A 17,451-nucleotide genomic window follows, 5' to 3' on the forward strand; every position below is an offset into this window, starting at 1 on the left:
GCAGGTAGACAGGATGTCTTGCAGTGCCTCTCCTGAGTCTGGTTAAAGGCTACCATCTCTGATCCTGATGGGCTGTCACGGCTTACTCCACCTTTAGCTTTTGCCCTGCAATGCTCTCTGAAGTAAAGCTCTTGGATCTGACCAACTCTTTCACCCCACCCTGTCCCCAAGTTGCAGCACTGTCCACATGTCTGCTGACAGTGGATTCTGTGACATCTCAGGGCCTGTAATTCTCTGGATCTTCTTCCTTGCATAAAATTTGCCCTTTTCCAGTCAGCAGTGGTCCCCTTTGTGTTGGGAAGGTTTTTTTAAGGTGACCCTCAGTGGAGATGCAGCTTTCACTACTCAGGAATGACTCTCATTAACTCTGGAGAGCTGAATGCCTCCAGCTCAGAGATTCCTCTTTGTGGTCCTGGTCCTGCACTGATGACCTGAGGTGTCCTGCCTGCATTTTTCTCCTGAGAGAGACTTTATTTATCATCCTCCTCTGCTGCCAGGGCCCTGCACCAGCCTGCTGGGTGAGCAGCATCAGGAGATGGGACTCCAGGCAATTCACATTTATTTCCTGATCAGTGTTACTTCAGTCATACCCATTTTCATTGCTGGACTCGATAATCTTAGAGATCTTTTCCTGCCTTAATGATTCTGTGATCTTCTTGCCCGCCTCACACATCTTAGACTCCTGCAGAGTATTTTCATAATATTCTTCTGGTTTCCTGTACCACGTCTCTGAAGCCCATTTGCTGCAGTTTCCTCTTTTGGCACTGCAGTAGCTTCATCAGAACTTGTGTCTTGGGTGTAAAGACCCGATAGCTGGAGTTCAGAAAAGGCTTTTTTTTTGTTATTAACAAAAGGCATTCAGACACAGGGGCAGGTCACAAAGGAATGGGCTGCTCTGGGTTTTAGCTGACTTTGAAACCAAGGCTGGAGGTCTTTCCAGAATCTTCAATTCCCCCACAGATTTCTGGGCTCCTCTACAGGAACTTCTGGGTGAATTTATACAGCTTGTGTTAAAGTCAGCATAAATTATCCTTATGCCTTGTAGTTTCTAAGATATGTAGATGTAATAGAGGATTCTAAATTACGGCTGTCAATGAATAGCAATTTCGCTGTGATTGTTGAAGATCTGTCAGTATTAAAGACAACCTGGAAACGAGAGGAATGTAGCAGTTCCTATATTCCATTCTGTTTTACTTTTCTGTCCAAGCCTTGCAACCAGACATCCTTTGTTGTGACTTTTGCATGTTCCCAGAAACAGGAAGCCAGAACAGAGGTGGCTGAGTAGCTGAGAGTTGAGGTTCTCAGAGCATTGTTTTGCTATGACAGAGGCTGGGAAAGAGCAACAGTTTGTCTGTCCTGTGTCACTTACCCAGTTTTGGTCTTTTTTCTTTTTTTACTGTGGGACTTCTATGCATATTTTACTCCTGCAGAAATACAATGTATGAGATTTCACCTTGGAAAAGATTTTAATAGCCAAGTTTAAATTCCAGGGATAGGTGCTTATTTTGGATGTGGTGATGGGCACTTGGTTATAATGGTGCTAAAGTAAATACTGCTAATTTAAGGCTCTGACTAAACTCTGGAAATGCTTTTAGAGGTTTAATGTGAAAGGTATGTTTTATAAAACGCGTATTACTTCCCTTTAAGCCCAGTTGTGTGAAATTCTTATTAAATTGTGTTTCCTGGGGAGGTATTAAATAGTAATTCTGGCCAGGCAAAGCCGTGCTTAAGCAGTTCTGGTACAAAGGCAGTGAGGTTTGGGCTGCAACGTGCACGAGGCCTGAAACTCTGTGCTAGCAGAGTGCAGGCGATGAATTTAACAGCTGCCTCTGCAAGCCTGCAGGCTGGGCAGGACTGCTCCTTCCTCAGAGCAGGGAGTACTCAGAACCCACAGGGACAATGCTGGGAGTCAGGAGCTTAAGAGATGTCTGAGGAAAAAGCCCCAGCAGTAGGGCAGGTAAAGGCAGGGCGTTAATGAAGAGCGCAACACACACCCTTGCGTGAGTAACTTTTTGAGAGCAGGAGGAAGCTGCAAGGAAAAAAAAAAAAAAAAAGATCCCAGTTTTGAAGAAGCTGACAGTTTTGACCAGAAAAGATGATTTTTACAATACGTTTGTGGTTTCTTCTTTATGCTTGCTAATTAGAAATGAAAAACTGCCTGGAAGCGCAGGCAGAAGGACAGGCTAAATATGCTGAAAAGTTGTTGCTAATGAAAGCTGTCCCTGGGAAGTGTTTTCATTTCTGAGGCCTTGCACATTATAGAAGACATGGTACATATGTCAGGTCATGAGGAATTCAGCTGGATGAGAGACTAGAAAGAAATTTCCTATTAGCTGCCATGTGGAAAAAGCTGTTTGGGGGAAAAAGGAACGTTGTAAGTGAATTGAGTGATGCCACTGGAATTGAGTATATTCAATCCAAATCCCTTCAGCCCACATTTCCACAGTTCTAAGGAAGTTACAGGAAGAGACTTCAAAGTGTGTTTGAAAGAAGGAACGGGGAAAACTTCAAATGGAGGCGTGCATCAGCACCTGCTCTGAACAACTCGTAGATTTTGGTAATGTGTTTTGGAAGTGACAAAAAAATCTATATTCAGCCAGCTGAACACAGCTTACAGTTGCTGAACTGAACTTTTGAGCTTGACCCTGAGATTCATTACTCCTGGTGAACCTTAAAATCTATATTTGGCTGCACAGGGGATTACAGGTGCTTAGGTCCTGTGTTGTAACTACGTAATAGCAGAAAAAGAGACTCAGGAATTTCTGTCCCTCTGTTTTTCTGCAAATGGAAGGAGCAGAAGAATGCACTTTGTTCTGGTTTTGATACAGCTGAGAAGCAAAGACAGTGATCAGCCTGTGCTTGGTAATAAGTCACACATTAGAAACTTTTATTTCCAATGAAGTTAAAAAACCTTAACTAGCAGTTGAGAATTTGAGGACAGTTTGTCTTCCCATTATTTTTTAAGGAGATAATTTATTTCAGGGACAACTGTGGGCTGTATTTACAAACCCAAGTTTTTAATCTTGGTGTGGTGTGGTTTTGATAGCAGAAAACAGCTATCAGGATTGCTGATTCTCAGGTATCTGTGTCTGCTTGAGCCTACTGGTTGAAAATCCTCTGGACATTTCCAAGTGACACCTCAGTTGTTAGGCACTGAGCACTGTGGGTTCTCAGTGCACATCAGACAGAATTTGCCTGTCTGGCATGGCTGAAAGTGAGCTGGAGAGGCACAGGGGTGGGCTGTGCTGTCGTTGAAGTAAACTTCAATCTCTGTTTTTATTGAGTGGCAAACTTCAAAGTTACAGAAGTGTGTGACGAGGATTGTATTGCAGAGCTTTATCTTTGCAGTCTGCGGAGGTGTTGAAAGCAGAGGCAGCTTGACAATGCCATTTGTGCAGGCTTTTGCTCCTAGGTGGGCTCTGAGCTCCTCGTGGTGTCTTCACAATCCCCCCACTGAGGTCTTTTACTCACTGTCTGTGTGCAGGACGTGAGCTTGTGCTCCACATTCCCGATTTCAGGGCGACACAGCAGCAAGGCCGAGTGGCCTGTGCCTTGTCTAGACATCTGACAAGCTACTGCAGTCATTCGGGGGGGCGGGGGAAAGAAAAAAAAACCAACTCCACTTTTTGGTAATTCAGCCCCCAGATGCTGCTGCCGTCGCTGCTGTTGGATGGAATTTGCTGTAGAGCTTGATTCTTACCAGTTACACATTGCTCCAGCTTGGAACTTTATATGTGAGCTGAGCTTCTGGCTGAGGTCAAACACAGGGCAGCCAGTCATTTTCTGCTGTCTAGCTCTGTCAAATTGTCTTACAGGACTGTAACCAACTGCCTTGGTTGCATAAGTAAGAAAGCTGAAAAGATATAAATGTCAAGATAGCCAAGTTCCCACGGAAGACTGGTTCAGAACTGGAGCTTATATTAAAGCTCATGTTACTTACTGGCCTAATTAAAGTAGACAAGACTTTATACCTGCCAAATGTATAAATAAAGTCTGTGCCTGCATTGTGCTGACACGGCCCCTCGATAACAGCAGTATCTTGTCAGGTGTTTTCCTTCTTAAGGGGGCTCATTTGGGTGGGAGATGATGTTTCCCTGGAGTGGGAAGCGTTTTTACGGCAACAAACGATGAAGTCGTGTGAAATTTGTTTTGCAGCCTGAAAGAACGATTTATTTACAGTACTGCATGGTACAGAACTCATATCTCATCACCAAGCATCACCTCTTCTGCCTCTCAGCTGAATAAATCACACTTTTACAGGAGCTGACATTTTGCATTGTTTTCCTAAGAAAGACGTTTTTGATTTGCGCTGTTTGATGGACTCAGCTTAATGCACTTCCCTTTTGGGGATTATTCCCTCTAATCTTTTATTTACACTGAGTTTTCAGTGGAGTATTTAGAAGTAAATGTACTTTTGAATGTGCAGTATGCTTGTAAAATTAATATTCACTTTCATATTTAGGAAGAGTCCCACTCCCTCCAGCGCATGAGCTGAAATCCAAGTGGGAAAACCTGCTGGGACCAGAATATGAAGTTGTGGTATGTTTTATTTCAATAAACTACCTTCATGAATGTTATTTCTTTAAATTACAGATCTGTGAGCTTAGCATTACAGGCTGTTTATAGAACAGTTCAGTGTTTGGAACAGATCAGTAACATCAAATTTTCTTTCCTGTGACATCAGGGCTGAAATGTACGTTATAATGAGTTGGGGGATTTGCTGCCCTTTTATTTTATTCTGTTTATATAGATACTATTGTTGTACAAATATGAGACAGGAACAGTGATTTAAGGAAATCAGCTGTCCTGTTAAATCTGCATCACAGCAGCCACTTAAAGTATATGGCATTTTTATTATTTCGTTCATGATCTATTTGTTTTACTGGGCACTGAATTAAAAAAAGGCTCGGGACAGAACTTCTGTTTTCAGAAGAATCTTACCATTTTATCTGAAGAATGAAAGAATGACTTTCCAACATGCTGGGAAAATACAAAGTAATTCTCAACGGTGTAACTTTGTGGTGCCAGTGTCTAGTAGATATTTCTTCACTTCATATTAAATAATTGCCTAGCAAAAGGTTGTTTTGATGAATTGTCACGAGGAGTTGATGGAAATTGTAATTCACTTGTGCTTTTCAGTGCTGGGTGAGCCAGCGAGTACAGATAAAAGACTCGGGACAGCGTTCTTTCCGTTCTTAAAAAATTCTCACCACCACCAAGCAAATGCCCTGTTTGTCTTTGCAATGCTTGTCCAGTTGATTTAGAGACACTTATTTTTACTACTCGGAGTAGCCATCGTTCCAGTCACTTGCTGGGAGATTTAAAGTAGCTTTAAGAATTGCCCTGAGAAACTCGCTTCCCTCCTTTCCATTAGCACTCCTTTAAGATCTGAGGCTCGTGTGAGATTATGTACGTGATGCAATAAATCTGTTTGGCTGCCCACTTCAGTTGCTTGGTATTCCCACCCTTACATTTCCAGGGGCTGATATTACCTCCCTGAGCACTATCACACTTCCCACAGAGGATGAAATCCTGCTTAGCTGGTGAATCCAACCATTCCCAATCCTCCTTTGGCTGCCGCCGGTGAAATGTCAGCAGTGAAAATGTTACCTCTTGAATAATAGACGGAAACTCTCCTGGCATCCCATTTTGAAAGTCATTTTTTGGTTCTGGTTGCCTGTGCCTCCCTCCTGCGTTCTGTAGCAACGTCTAGTTTGAATCCAGCCCGTGACACCCCAGTCCCTGTGTCACACCATCCTCACTCATCCCCAGAACTCACCCCCAAGGTCCCACAGGATTCTCTTAGGAGTATTTATCTTGAGAGGAAATAGCTGAAGAGAGGGTTTGGTAGCCCTGGAGGCTTCTGTGCTGCTGGTCCTTTTTGGTGCCAGTGGAAGGAGCTGAGATCCCAAGCAGGGACTTTATGGTGTCAGGCTGAGGAGCTACCTGTCACAAATCCATTCAGTTACATGCATGGACATGAAATGGGCTCTCTCTGTCAGGACAAACACCCTGAGTACTGGAAAACAACGTGCTGGAAGCCCTGTTCAAAATTAATCCGAAAGAAAAGTCTAATCTTTATTAAACTGGAAGTTTTCAAAGAAAAGTTACCTGATTTTTTGCGAGGCTCTGTTTGGTTTTTTTTCAGATCTACCCAGTGTAGCTTTCCTTTAAACATTCAACTTCAGTGTCCCAAATTCCAACCCTGGGCCATAAATTGGAACTAAATGATCTTTCGGGTCTCTTCCAACCCAAACCATCCTATGATTTTTTCTTAATTACATTTAAAATTGGAGTAAATAACCTAAGGTTACAGATAAATCTGTTATGCTAAGGAGGGACAAAACAAGAAAAGACACTGAAAGGATTTCCTATCCCTGGTTTGAATAACCCACTTTCCATTCCCATTTGGTAATTGAAGTTATGTATTTCAAGCCATGTTAGCAGCAGAAGTTGGTGGGTTAGTCTGGATGGGAGATGGCTGCACTATAGCCCGAGGTAACAACTTAAGCTGTCATACTTTGAAATTCTGATTGGCACGTCCGTGTGGGTATTTGTGTCAAACATAATGGCATTTTGTGCTTACACAGGATTACTGAACTTGACTAAAATTGGCATTTGGGCTCCGGGAATAGGATAATATTGGAGTCTGCTAATAGTGCATAATCACCACATTCCTACTTGTAAATGTTCTGTGCCTGAAAGGTTTCTCTAACATTTGTTTAAAATTATTTTGCATCAATGCGACATTGTTTAAGTACGGTTTATTTTGCTCGTGAGTTGTTTTTTGGGTTTTTTTTTTTGCCAGAATTTCATCATTCTGGTAAAGTCTTTATTGTCCCGCTGTTGAAAAATGTTCTGATGTCCAATTTTTAGGTTGTGAATGTGGATATGCCCTTTAAAGATGATTCAGAGCTCCAGAAGTACTCAAAGGTAAGTCTTACATGGTGGTTTCCTTCGTGGTATATGTTGGCAGAGTAATCTTGGGAGGGCATGACACGATTCCAGATGTGTTTCAGGAATTTAGTGGTTTTGCGGTTCTTTATTTTCCCCAAAAAAGGCTTTTTTTGCCCATTTTTTGCAGAATAAGCAATATTCTGCTTATCTCCTGGATTGATCCATTACCTTTTCATAGCACAGGCAAATGAACCTTTAAACAGTTCATTGCCAGATTCCCAAACGACAAAAAAACCAGCCTCAAACCATGCACATAAACCCCAGATTTCGGGGTACTTAATTGCACAGAATGGAGCAGAGGTTGAAACTCTGCTGAACAACTCTTTTGTCCCACAGTGGATTTTGCCGTGGTAATCCTGGCTCGGGGAAAGGGATGTGTAATTCATTTAAACTGTCAGATCTTAAATTAATTTCACTTCCAAGAGATTTTCAAGATATCTGTGTTAATATTGTAGAAAAGGGGTTTTTAGAGGTGATGAATTTATATATTTGTGGGGACACCTCAGTGGGGAAGGGCCATAAAGTCATGATCAGACATGGCTGTGAAGGAACGCTGTGGATCACTGGGTTGCTCCTTTTATTTGAATATCCAGAATAATTTGGGAAGCAGGACAGTGAGTGTTCGAACTCCAGTGTTAAAAAGCCAGAAAATGTCCAAACTGAAGGAGCAGCTCCTGCTGATCATCTCTTCCCCCCAAGTTGCCACGATTTCTTCAACCTTGTCTGGACAGTGCATCACTTTTATTCTACTTTTCCTAATATTAGCAGACTTAAAGCGCTCAGGGTTGGAGTTTCCCTAGAGGAAAAATCCAAATTAGGGAGTCCCAGTGGGAAAAAAATCAGTGATTTCCCCTTGCAGAAAAATGGATGTCAGTTTTAGTAACTACTTACAGAGGACACTTCATGGATATTTTTTCTATCTCGAAGAAGTGTAGCTCCCAAAGGAGTAAGACAGCTGACCTTGTGGTGAGATTTTATGTCAGTTATGGAATTTATTTTATTCCTTTTTAAATTTATTTTATTTTTGTTTTGCTCCAAACCCCATGGAAGAGGGGTTGGAACTAGATGATGTTTAAGGTCCCTTCCAACCCAAACCATTCTCTGATTTGTTGACACCTCACCTTTAGGGTGGTCCTTCTCTCTGTATTTTTCCCATTAAGTTTAATTATTTGAGAATACAGTTCAAATTGCCTTTTCCCCCAAAGAGCAGAGGTTGTTTTTATTTGTGCAACCATTTTGTAAAGAAAAGTTGTGGACAGTTGTTCTTTAACACAGGTGAGGTCACTGAACGTTTAATCATCTTCCTGTGAGTTCAATTTGGTGAGCTGCTGACTCTTAAATCTGTTTTTATCGTGGTAGATAAAGACTTACACTTAAATATTTACTTATATTTGTCTTTTGGCAGCTGTTACCCATCCACACTCTGAGATTAGGAGTTGAGCTGGACACTTTTGATGGACATCATTATATATCATCCATTGCTTCAGATGGCCCAGCTGCTGTCCTTGGTCTTCTGCAACTGGAGGATGAACTTCTGGAGGTAAAAAAATAAAACAGAACCCCCACAAAAATAAAAATTATTTCTTTCCTGTTTGTTTGGCCTTCTTAAAATGCTTCTCTAAAGTTCTAGCTTGGCTGCTGTGTGTGCAATAGGATTATTCCAGATTAGTTGTGGAAGCAGAGTTGTGCTTTGGAACTCACATTCATTTTCTTCACTGTTCCCTTCCACATTTATGGACAAAAGGTCAATTTCTTGTGACCTCTCAGTGACTTCATGGGTATTTTTTCTGAAATGTTTTAACATGAGTATCAAGAGTTACAAGGGCAGGGATAATGTTTGTGTTGAATTATTTGTAGTCCTGTCCAGTCTTTTGCACAATTTGGCTTTAGCTTTTGTGGTGGATAATATTTCTGAATATTTGTCACCCCTGAAAAATTTACAGCAGTCTTAGGAACAGTGGTTTCGGTTACACAATAAAACTTTTTTGTTGAGTGTTGAAAGATATTTATGTGTATGAGCAAATACATCAGTTTGTTTAAATCTGTATAAAGAGGCATTGGGGCAGCTTTGGAGTTACCAGAGTCACAACAGACCTATTTTCTCAGGAAAAATTATTATTTGATAAAATTAAAACAATTCCTATTTTGTGTGTGTGTTTAAATGTATCCATTGGTATCTCAGCCTGCAAGTGAAAAGAGATTAATTTCATATTGCATGCTTACTCCTTGTGGAATATTTTGATATTTGAACCTTTTTTTAGTGGATGCAAAGAACATTTAATGGAAACAGAATTAGGCCTTCTGAAAGATTGATTTGTTAGGTGTACAGCTATTTTGCTTTTACTCCTTCACCCTCTAACATCAAAAATTCATACTGATATCACTAAGACCTAAAACATTTTCTTACTGCTTAATGGAGGAAATCTTGATTCCTGAAGGAAGGGATTAATGGAATGCTGGAAGTGTCGTTTAAATTGGTTGGCCACTAAACAACAAAAAAATATTCGACGAAAAGCAATAATGCACTGCTGTAGAGTAACTAAGGAAACTTTAATAGTGTATATTTAATAGTTTTATGTATTACTCTGTACTCAGAATTAACTTCACAGGTATGTCCAGACCTAGTGAGTGTAAATTTTTTGCTACTCTGTCATTGGGAAAAAGCCCCCAACAAAATAAAAATATGCTCTGGGGCTAAAGCTGTAAGTGCCAGCTTTAGCCCAGAGTGTGTTTTTGCAGCCAAGTTATAAATCCCCTTAAATAGGGGTTTGCAGTGGAAAAAGTGACAGCCCCATTCCCCAAACAAGCAGCCTTACCTGGCCCTGATACATTTGGGATTGAAATATGATCAGCAAGGACTTTATTTTTTTTTATATATATATATACAGTGAGGTTGAACGTTGATTATTTTTAATGAAGTGTTTGAATTATGACAGACAGCACGATGCCCCTCCCCTGCCCTTCATTTCAGCTGATTCCATTGTGCTCTTTTTTAGGAGTAAATTGCTTTTTTGTGCCCTTTCGTTGTACAATTTCCCTGCTGTTTGAGGGCCGGCTGGCTGATGTGCTGATGAGTGGGTGTAGGGCACCTTGCCTGCTCAGCGGCTGATTTCTGGCAGCTGCAGGAGGAGAAATGGGAGTCCCCAGGTCTGCTGTGGCGGGGTGTGCACAGCAGCTCTTCCCCATCCATCACAGGATGCTGAGAAGTGCTGGGAGTTTTCCACCACGCTGCCACTCTCCGAGCATTAAAAAATCCTTACGCGTAGATCCTTCTGCTTAAATAATTAACTAATGGACGAGGCTGATAGCTCAGCACTTGCTGTAATTCTTGCAGAAAAAGCCCAGAGCAGTTTGTCTTGCCCGTGGTGGAGGCCAGTTCCACCACTCTCAATTTTTCTGCTTGGCTGGGAGGTAGCGTGTGAGAGGAACTCTGTGTTTCCCAGCAGTACGAACTATATTTACACTGCGAAAAGCACAAAGTGGGGGAGGAAAAAAATAGAAGTGATCAGGAAGCAAATGTTGGTTGAAGTGAGATTGCTGTGGAGCCTTGCATAAGGTTGAATCCCTCTAATCAGCGAGATCTGGGAGGTTTATGGAGAGGCTCTGCCTCAAGTGCAGACATGCAAAGGTGTGTCCATGTCTGGTGAACGTTTCCATGCTCCGTTTTATAGGATCAGACGTGGGTTCCTTTGCAGTGTGGGTATGGAGGGAAGTACTGAACGTAGTCCTCAGTCATCCCCACTTGCTGTGCCTTGGTTCCTGCTGTGGAGTGACTTGGGTGAGGTGGTGGATTCCCAAACCAGTGGCTGCACTCCAGCAGTGCGGACATTTGGTCGTGAGGGAAGCTTGAGGCAGCCTAAAAGAAATCCCTGGAACACACGAGGTGTTAGGATTGAGTCCACAGCACTAATTGGGTTAAACCCCTGCTCTTTTGGGGCTGCAGTGCTGCTTAACTCAGGTGATTTATGACACCTGCTGACATCCTGCTGTCCTCATGTTTAGGGACACCCCTGTGGTGCACAGAGAGGAACCCTCAGGATATAAAGGTTATAAAACAGGTAAAAGAGGATGAATCACTCTTTTTCCTGCAGAAGTAGAATCATAGAGTGACAGATTGGTTTGGGTTGGAAGGGAGATTGAAACCCATCTGCACCTTCCACTATCCCAGGCCATGCTCCCGGCCATGCTCCCAGGCAACTGCAGTATCTTATTTTTAAAGCACATCTATCTATCTATCTATCTATCTATCTATCTATCTATCTATCTAATTGTCCATCTATCCATCCATCTATCCATCCATCTACCTATCTATTTATTTATTCATTCATCCATCCATCTATCTATCTATCTATCTATCTATTTTTTTTTCCTGTTTCAAAGTCTGTGGTTTAGAACATCCATTAAAAATGATCTGTTATCACTCACAATCTTGAGTTAATGGTATGGTAAGCTTTGAGCCTTGTCAGGCCTTTCTGGTTAATTGCTTACTGAAATTGGTTTCTTTCTTACTGTACAAAACGTTCTCACCTGTTTTCTCTAGGATCTGTTTTAGTTTCAGCCACTTTGTTTCATTTGAAACTGGCAGAGTTAGAATCACAGAATCAGTAAGGCTGGAAAACACCTCTAAAGGTCATTGAGCCAGACTTTTAAACTAGTTGTGGTAGTTCTGACTCCAGTTTTTTGCTTGGAGCCCAGAACTGGTGTTCGCTTAAAATACTGTGGGAAAATTAATTTTTTAAATCTTTTTAAATTCAAACACATAAGCCAAATGCCGACAAAAGATCCCCAGCAAAGAAACAGGTGAGAAAATAAAAAAAAGAATCCTAGGAAAGGTTTAAGCTTGGAAAAGTGGTGAGCAGAAGAGGAGGAAGAGGAGTTAGAGGAAGCTAAAGAGACATGATGCAGCAGTCAGTAGTCACAAGATCTTGGAGATGAAGTTTTACAATGATGTAAACAAAAAATTACAATAATGTAATATTCCTCAGAAGCATATGTGAATAAAACCGTGCAGGCTGTGCCAGAATCCCCCAGTAAAATCAGACTTCCACGCTCAGGTGGAGAGAAATGTGCGCAAAAAAAAAAAAAAATCTGCTGGATATCCTTTAATTCTCTTTGTGTGGTGTTCCCATCCGGCAGGTAAATGGGGTGCAGCTGTGTGGAAAATCCCGGCGCGAGGCTGTCACCTTCCTGAAGGAAGTGCCACCCCCGTTCACCCTGGTGTGCTGCCGGCGGCTCTTCGGGGACGGCACCGAGTCTTTGGTGGACGAGCCCCCCGTGGCTGTTTGCCCTCCAAAGCAGAAGGTAACACTTCTCCTGTCACCCCCTTGCGCAAAAGTGTTGGTTTTTTGTCTTTTCTTCGTGTTAGATCCGGGATTCATTCATGGGAGTCGCGGTTTTTCATGTTTGGACTCGGTGTTTATCAATTCTTATCTATAGCACGGTCTCAAGTTGTGAGTTCTAGCTAACAAGGCAGAATATGGAGGTGTCTCTAACTCTTTCCAAGGTTATTTAAGCATTAATTGTCCAATAATGAGATGACATCTGTATTAGTTATACTTTCGACACAATAACCAAAAACTCGAGGTCGGCAATGTGGACTTTTCCACCCAATGACGAAAAACCACCTAAAACCATGAAGAAGAAGGTGAAGAAGAAGGACTTAGACAACAGCCTAAATCCTCCATATTGCTTCACATAAATTACTGTACACTAAACCCTTAAATTCTAAGTTTTTCCCCCTGTGAGATCACACAATACTATTCAAACTCCACACCCACAACCCCAGTGCCATCGCTCAATTTGGGAAGCCTATTCCATGGCGTCAGGTCAAATGTAGTGCCTGCTTGAGGGTCAGTGCCTTTTAGCACAGAAAGCCTGAAATTCTCAGTTTCCAGAGTACCAACACAAAAGGACAGGGACTTTTTGGAAAAGTCTGTGCATTTCTGGGTTTTCATGGGCTGGTCTTGAGGAACTTGGTTATCCTGGGAAGACAAGGTAGGTAAATCACCGAGCTGCTTTGCTGACTGTACATCCCATTCATCATCCCTACACTTAATAGGTGAGTGAGAGCTCTGAATTACACTAAATCACACCCTTGCCACCATTAGCTGATTGCTTCCATGTTTTAAGTAGGTTTTTATAGAACTGGGGAGGGGGGAATGGAAACTGAAAAGTTTCTTTCCGTCGCAGGAGCTTTAAAGTCTCAGACTAAAGCTTGACACTTGTGGTTGCTCCTATTTGCAAAAGTATTTACAGCTTGGCTTCTCATCTTTTCTGATTGTCTGGCCTTTCTATTAGCTGTCTGTGGTTAAATCTTTTATGCTATTTATTTTTCTTTTATGCATCTAATGGGACAGCTGAAGTTCATCAACATGTAACAGGTTAGTAATATTCTAACAATTAATTAGACTAATACATGGGTATTTGTGTGCCAGGTTGGGCTCTGATGCTCAAAACATGTAGGCCTGTGCCCAGGGGAGTACTCAAGGCAGCAAGCTGGAGAAAACTCTATTCATAATGCTCAGGGAAGTTTTAATTCCATAAAAGGTCATATTTGAGGGCATGTATGCACCATTAATAATCAAAATATCGAAGGAATAGTGTTTGTAAAGAACTGAGAGAATGGTGTTTGGACCAGAGCTTTTATTTTCTAGGTGAAACCCGAGGAAGACTTTAATCCTGAGGAGGAAGAAGGGGAATTGGCATTATGGTCTCCTGATGTGAAGGTTATTGAGCTGGAGAAGGACAAAAATGGTTTAGGATTCAGCATTTTAGACTATCAGGTATGCTTTTTTATATAAATAAATGCTAAAAATCCCTTTGATCCTTTTGTCTTGCACGGTGCCTTAAAATGTTTTGTGATGTTGATTACTGGGTAATGGACTTGACACTTGGGCCTAGAAACTGTAGGGATAAGTAATGTATTTTGAGGCCACCTCTGTAAAGTAGGGAGTGTTCTAAACCTCTGATTACTGGACATGACAAAGTGCAAAATCTTTAATCAAGCTCCACCCCATAAATCTGAGATTAATGACTAAGTGTTGGGCAAGATTGTTGTTTTTTTTTGTTATATTTTGTTCTAACTTAGAATGACACTTCAGCTATGAGGGACAAGCAAAGGTTCTTGGGTATTAGTTGGAGATAATTATATTCTTAATTGTTAAACTCCTTATAAATTAACAGACAAGTCTTTAACTGGAGGGAAATGCGACTAAAACTAACAAATCCTTCTTTCAAAAACACTGGCTTCAATTAAATATGTAGAAACTCTCAAAATCTGTAGTCAGAATGAAATGTTCTTCATGTTTCTAGTCAACATGATATATTTTTTTAAACCTCCAGTCATCATATTTATAAGGAAATAAAATAGCTGGATCACTCTTTATAATAATATACACATCACATCTGAGTGCTGCCTAAACATTGTAGTTTAATGAAATGTGTTCAACTGTTGTACATAAATGTCAAGTGATATAAAATTCACTTTTTGATACAATAAGGCAGGAATTGGGAATGAATTAGAAGGGAAAAAAATATTTGAAGTATTATGCAAACCCATTAATTCTATATTTTACCAGTGCGATTTAAGATTACTGAAAATAGATCCTGTTAGTCATTTTAGCTGACACATGTTGTGTTGCAGTGCCAGCTCTACTCTAGAGTTGCTGGGAGTCTTTACAGAGCAGTAATACACAGATTTGCTTTTAAGTTCTCATATAATCAGAATTAATGAAGGCTTTAATAGCAGGCTTTTTATTTACTTATTCGCAGATGCAAATACACGAGCAATGTTGTGGTACTTGCAGCTAAATTTAAATACATTCTAATCAATTCTAAATGAGTGGTAAACCACTTAATCTCAGATCTTTATAATTTCAAGATATTTATGTCTAAAGTGTATAAAGTGTGTTCTTTTGTTTGGGATGTGCCTCTTAGATCTTTTACACTTTTCATCATCTGCAGATTAATTTTTATAGAGAGATATCTGTGGCTGTGTGTGCGTTTATGTAAATACATCCATCACATCCTTGAGTGCAAGGCAAAGAAAATAAATAATTGTCCATGCTACAGTGGAGGCAAGGGAAAAAAAAAACAAAAAAACAAACCACAACAACTATGTGTGGTTCCTGGGAGAGTGTTTGGAATTCTTAACACAGATTTGCTGGGAAGCACAGAATTACAGCAGTGTTTAATTGTGCCTTAAAGGACCTGGAGACCCTTCTTTAAAACATGAAAGGTGTTTTTTTAGGCACTTACTCTTTGTTTTACAAGGGAAAATTCAAGCCTTATAATGGCAAATGATACTGCTTGTGCTGTGTATCCACTGCTGATTTTGCTCCTTTTGAGGAAGAAGATTTTTAAAATTTTTAAGGCATTTTTCAATGAAGCTGGGTCTTCCCATGGCCCGTCTTCATCATCAGTGAGTGACCAGCCTTTCTGGGCTGCCACAGTGTTGGTGGAGGTAGGGTGGGGAGGAAAATGCTTTTGGAGGGAAGCCCGTTGGCCATTAACACACAAGGACTGGCTCTGTCTATTACAGAAATTTAAGGAAAGTTTGGTGTTGCATTCCCAGCTTGGAGGAGGTGATGTGACTACCCTGGGCTTTTAAGATCCAATTATTTCTGTAGCTGTTGGCTGAAATGACACTTCAGAAATACTGGAAGGACTTCAGGAAGCTCAGTGAGAGCAGGGAAGTGGTGACAAGGTTAAAAGGTGGTGATGCTCTATTGTCCCACCTCACCTTCCCCCACACAAAGGTGGAGCAGCACCTTTGGAATGGTGGATCCCAGCGGATCCCAGCCCTAGGGTGGGATGGGGCTGTTCCCTGCAGTGTTTCAGGAGTCCTGCTCACACATTTCTGACAGTGAGAGTTGCCAGACACGCTGCAGAAGCATGAGAATGCCCAGAAGTTACAGACCAGGCTGCTCCCAGTGCTCTGGAAGTTTCTTCCTACTTGTTTTCAAGCAAAAAGCTTTTTTACCTTTACATCTTAATTTTGATTGTAGAATTAGATGTTGTGCTGAACACTCCTATGGTGTATAATTCATAATATTTGCTGGTTTGTTCCTCAAAACTGGCTGCTTGCTCAGCGTAAAGGATGCTGTGCCTCAGTTGTCCTAAATGCTGCGCTTCCCAAGTCATGCTCTGGAAAACAGAATTAATAAAAACTCTTTGTGAGGCAGGAGTCTGAGTACGTGGAAAACTGAATGCTGAGATCAAGAAAATTATTACTCTGGCATATTAATTTTTAATGGGCTGTCTTTCTAATAATGTTTCATCTATCAAATAAATGATAAGCACATCCCAAGTGACTTGCAGGATATTCCCAGAAATGTACAAGCATAATTCCAATGCCTATATATTTTAATGAACTAATTACAAATTAATTATACCAATTATGCATAATCAATAGTATTTCTACTTTGTCCTGTGTTTTCTTTTGATTGTCTTTAGGGATTTAAAAGCTTAAAACAGAGCCACCTTCCCTTTTTTTTTAATAAGGTTCTTAAAACTTTGGGGTAGAGTTACCCCTGTTGCTATGACAGAATAGTATATATACAGGATATTCTTCATCTTCCTGTGGTCTCTATGTGTATTAAAAAACCACCCTTTTTTCCCCTTTGAATGTTGTAATTTGTAATTATGTTGTAGGAAATCTAAAATTTTTGAGACCTCTGCTCTGCTGGCAGCAAGGTCAGTACTTGGCAAGAGGGGAGGTGGAAGGGAAGCTGATCTTGTGGATTCTTGAAATGATGGATTTCACTGGATTTTTTTTTTCCTTTTATTTAAATAAGAAACACTGACGACATCTCAAAATGAAACCTTCTGTATTTTTTTTTCTGTTGTCATCACTGTGCTGGGAGCTAGTCACAGCTCCTAGGCCAGGCAGAGGTTTTTCTTGGTGGTGCTTTGATGGGAAGGCTGCAAAGGTCTCCTGGCCACGACAAAACTGTGCTGCTCAGCCTTCTGGCCAACTCCTCGGTGAAGTAACACACTCTGCCTCTCTTCATTTCCTTCTCCTTTCACTTGGAGAGGCTGCTCTGCCTTTCACCTCTTCACTAACCTTTATGTGGTGCTGCTGGCACGGGTGGTGCCAAGTGTGCTCTGATGGTAAGGCTGGAGTGGTTTGGGATCACCTGGGATGCAAGGGGCTGCAGTCAGTGTATTTCGTATTCTTTGTCAGCAGACCTGAAAGTATCCAGCTTAACAGTAAATCTGTCTAGCCTGGAACTAATCATGGAATCCCAGAGTGGTTTGGGTTGGAAGGGATCTTAACTCTCATCCAGTTCCAAGCCCTGCACCTTCCACTGGACCCGGTTGCTCCAAGCCCCATCCAGCCTCCTGGCCAGCAAGTCAAGAGCTAAGCCATTGTTTTTGAGCCCAATCCCTTTTTCTTAGAAAGAAATTGAAAGATACATTATCAGATTAAAATAGGGAAGAAATGCTGTCTAAAAATGACAGAGCGAGAGGAAATAAAAATCCCATAAGACTTGT

The 17,451-nt window shown here is 41.2% G+C and overlaps 1 protein-coding gene across 5 annotated transcripts in view; it reads left to right on the top strand.

The window, feature by feature from the left end:
* PATJ (PATJ crumbs cell polarity complex component) overlaps window positions 1-17,451 on the top strand; it is a 139,959-nt gene that overhangs the window by 20,722 nt on the left and 101,786 nt on the right. For all 5 annotated transcript variants that reach the window (XM_066192938.1, XM_066192940.1, XM_066192941.1 and 2 more), the window contains exons 12-16: window positions 4,463-4,539; window positions 6,877-6,933; window positions 8,363-8,497; window positions 12,094-12,258; window positions 13,611-13,739. In XM_066192938.1, coding sequence (XP_066049035.1) covers window positions 4,463-4,539; window positions 6,877-6,933; window positions 8,363-8,497; window positions 12,094-12,258; window positions 13,611-13,739 — 563 coding nt within the window. The remainder of the gene's footprint in view (window positions 1-4,462; window positions 4,540-6,876; window positions 6,934-8,362; window positions 8,498-12,093; window positions 12,259-13,610; window positions 13,740-17,451) is intronic.

This window comes from Chamaea fasciata, unplaced genomic scaffold (genome assembly GCF_029207755.1).
Source record: "Chamaea fasciata isolate MVZ Bird 193981 ecotype frontalis unplaced genomic scaffold, bChaFas1.0.hap1 SCAF_10, whole genome shotgun sequence".
Classification (NCBI taxonomy): Eukaryota; Metazoa; Chordata; class Aves; order Passeriformes; family Sylviidae; genus Chamaea; species Chamaea fasciata.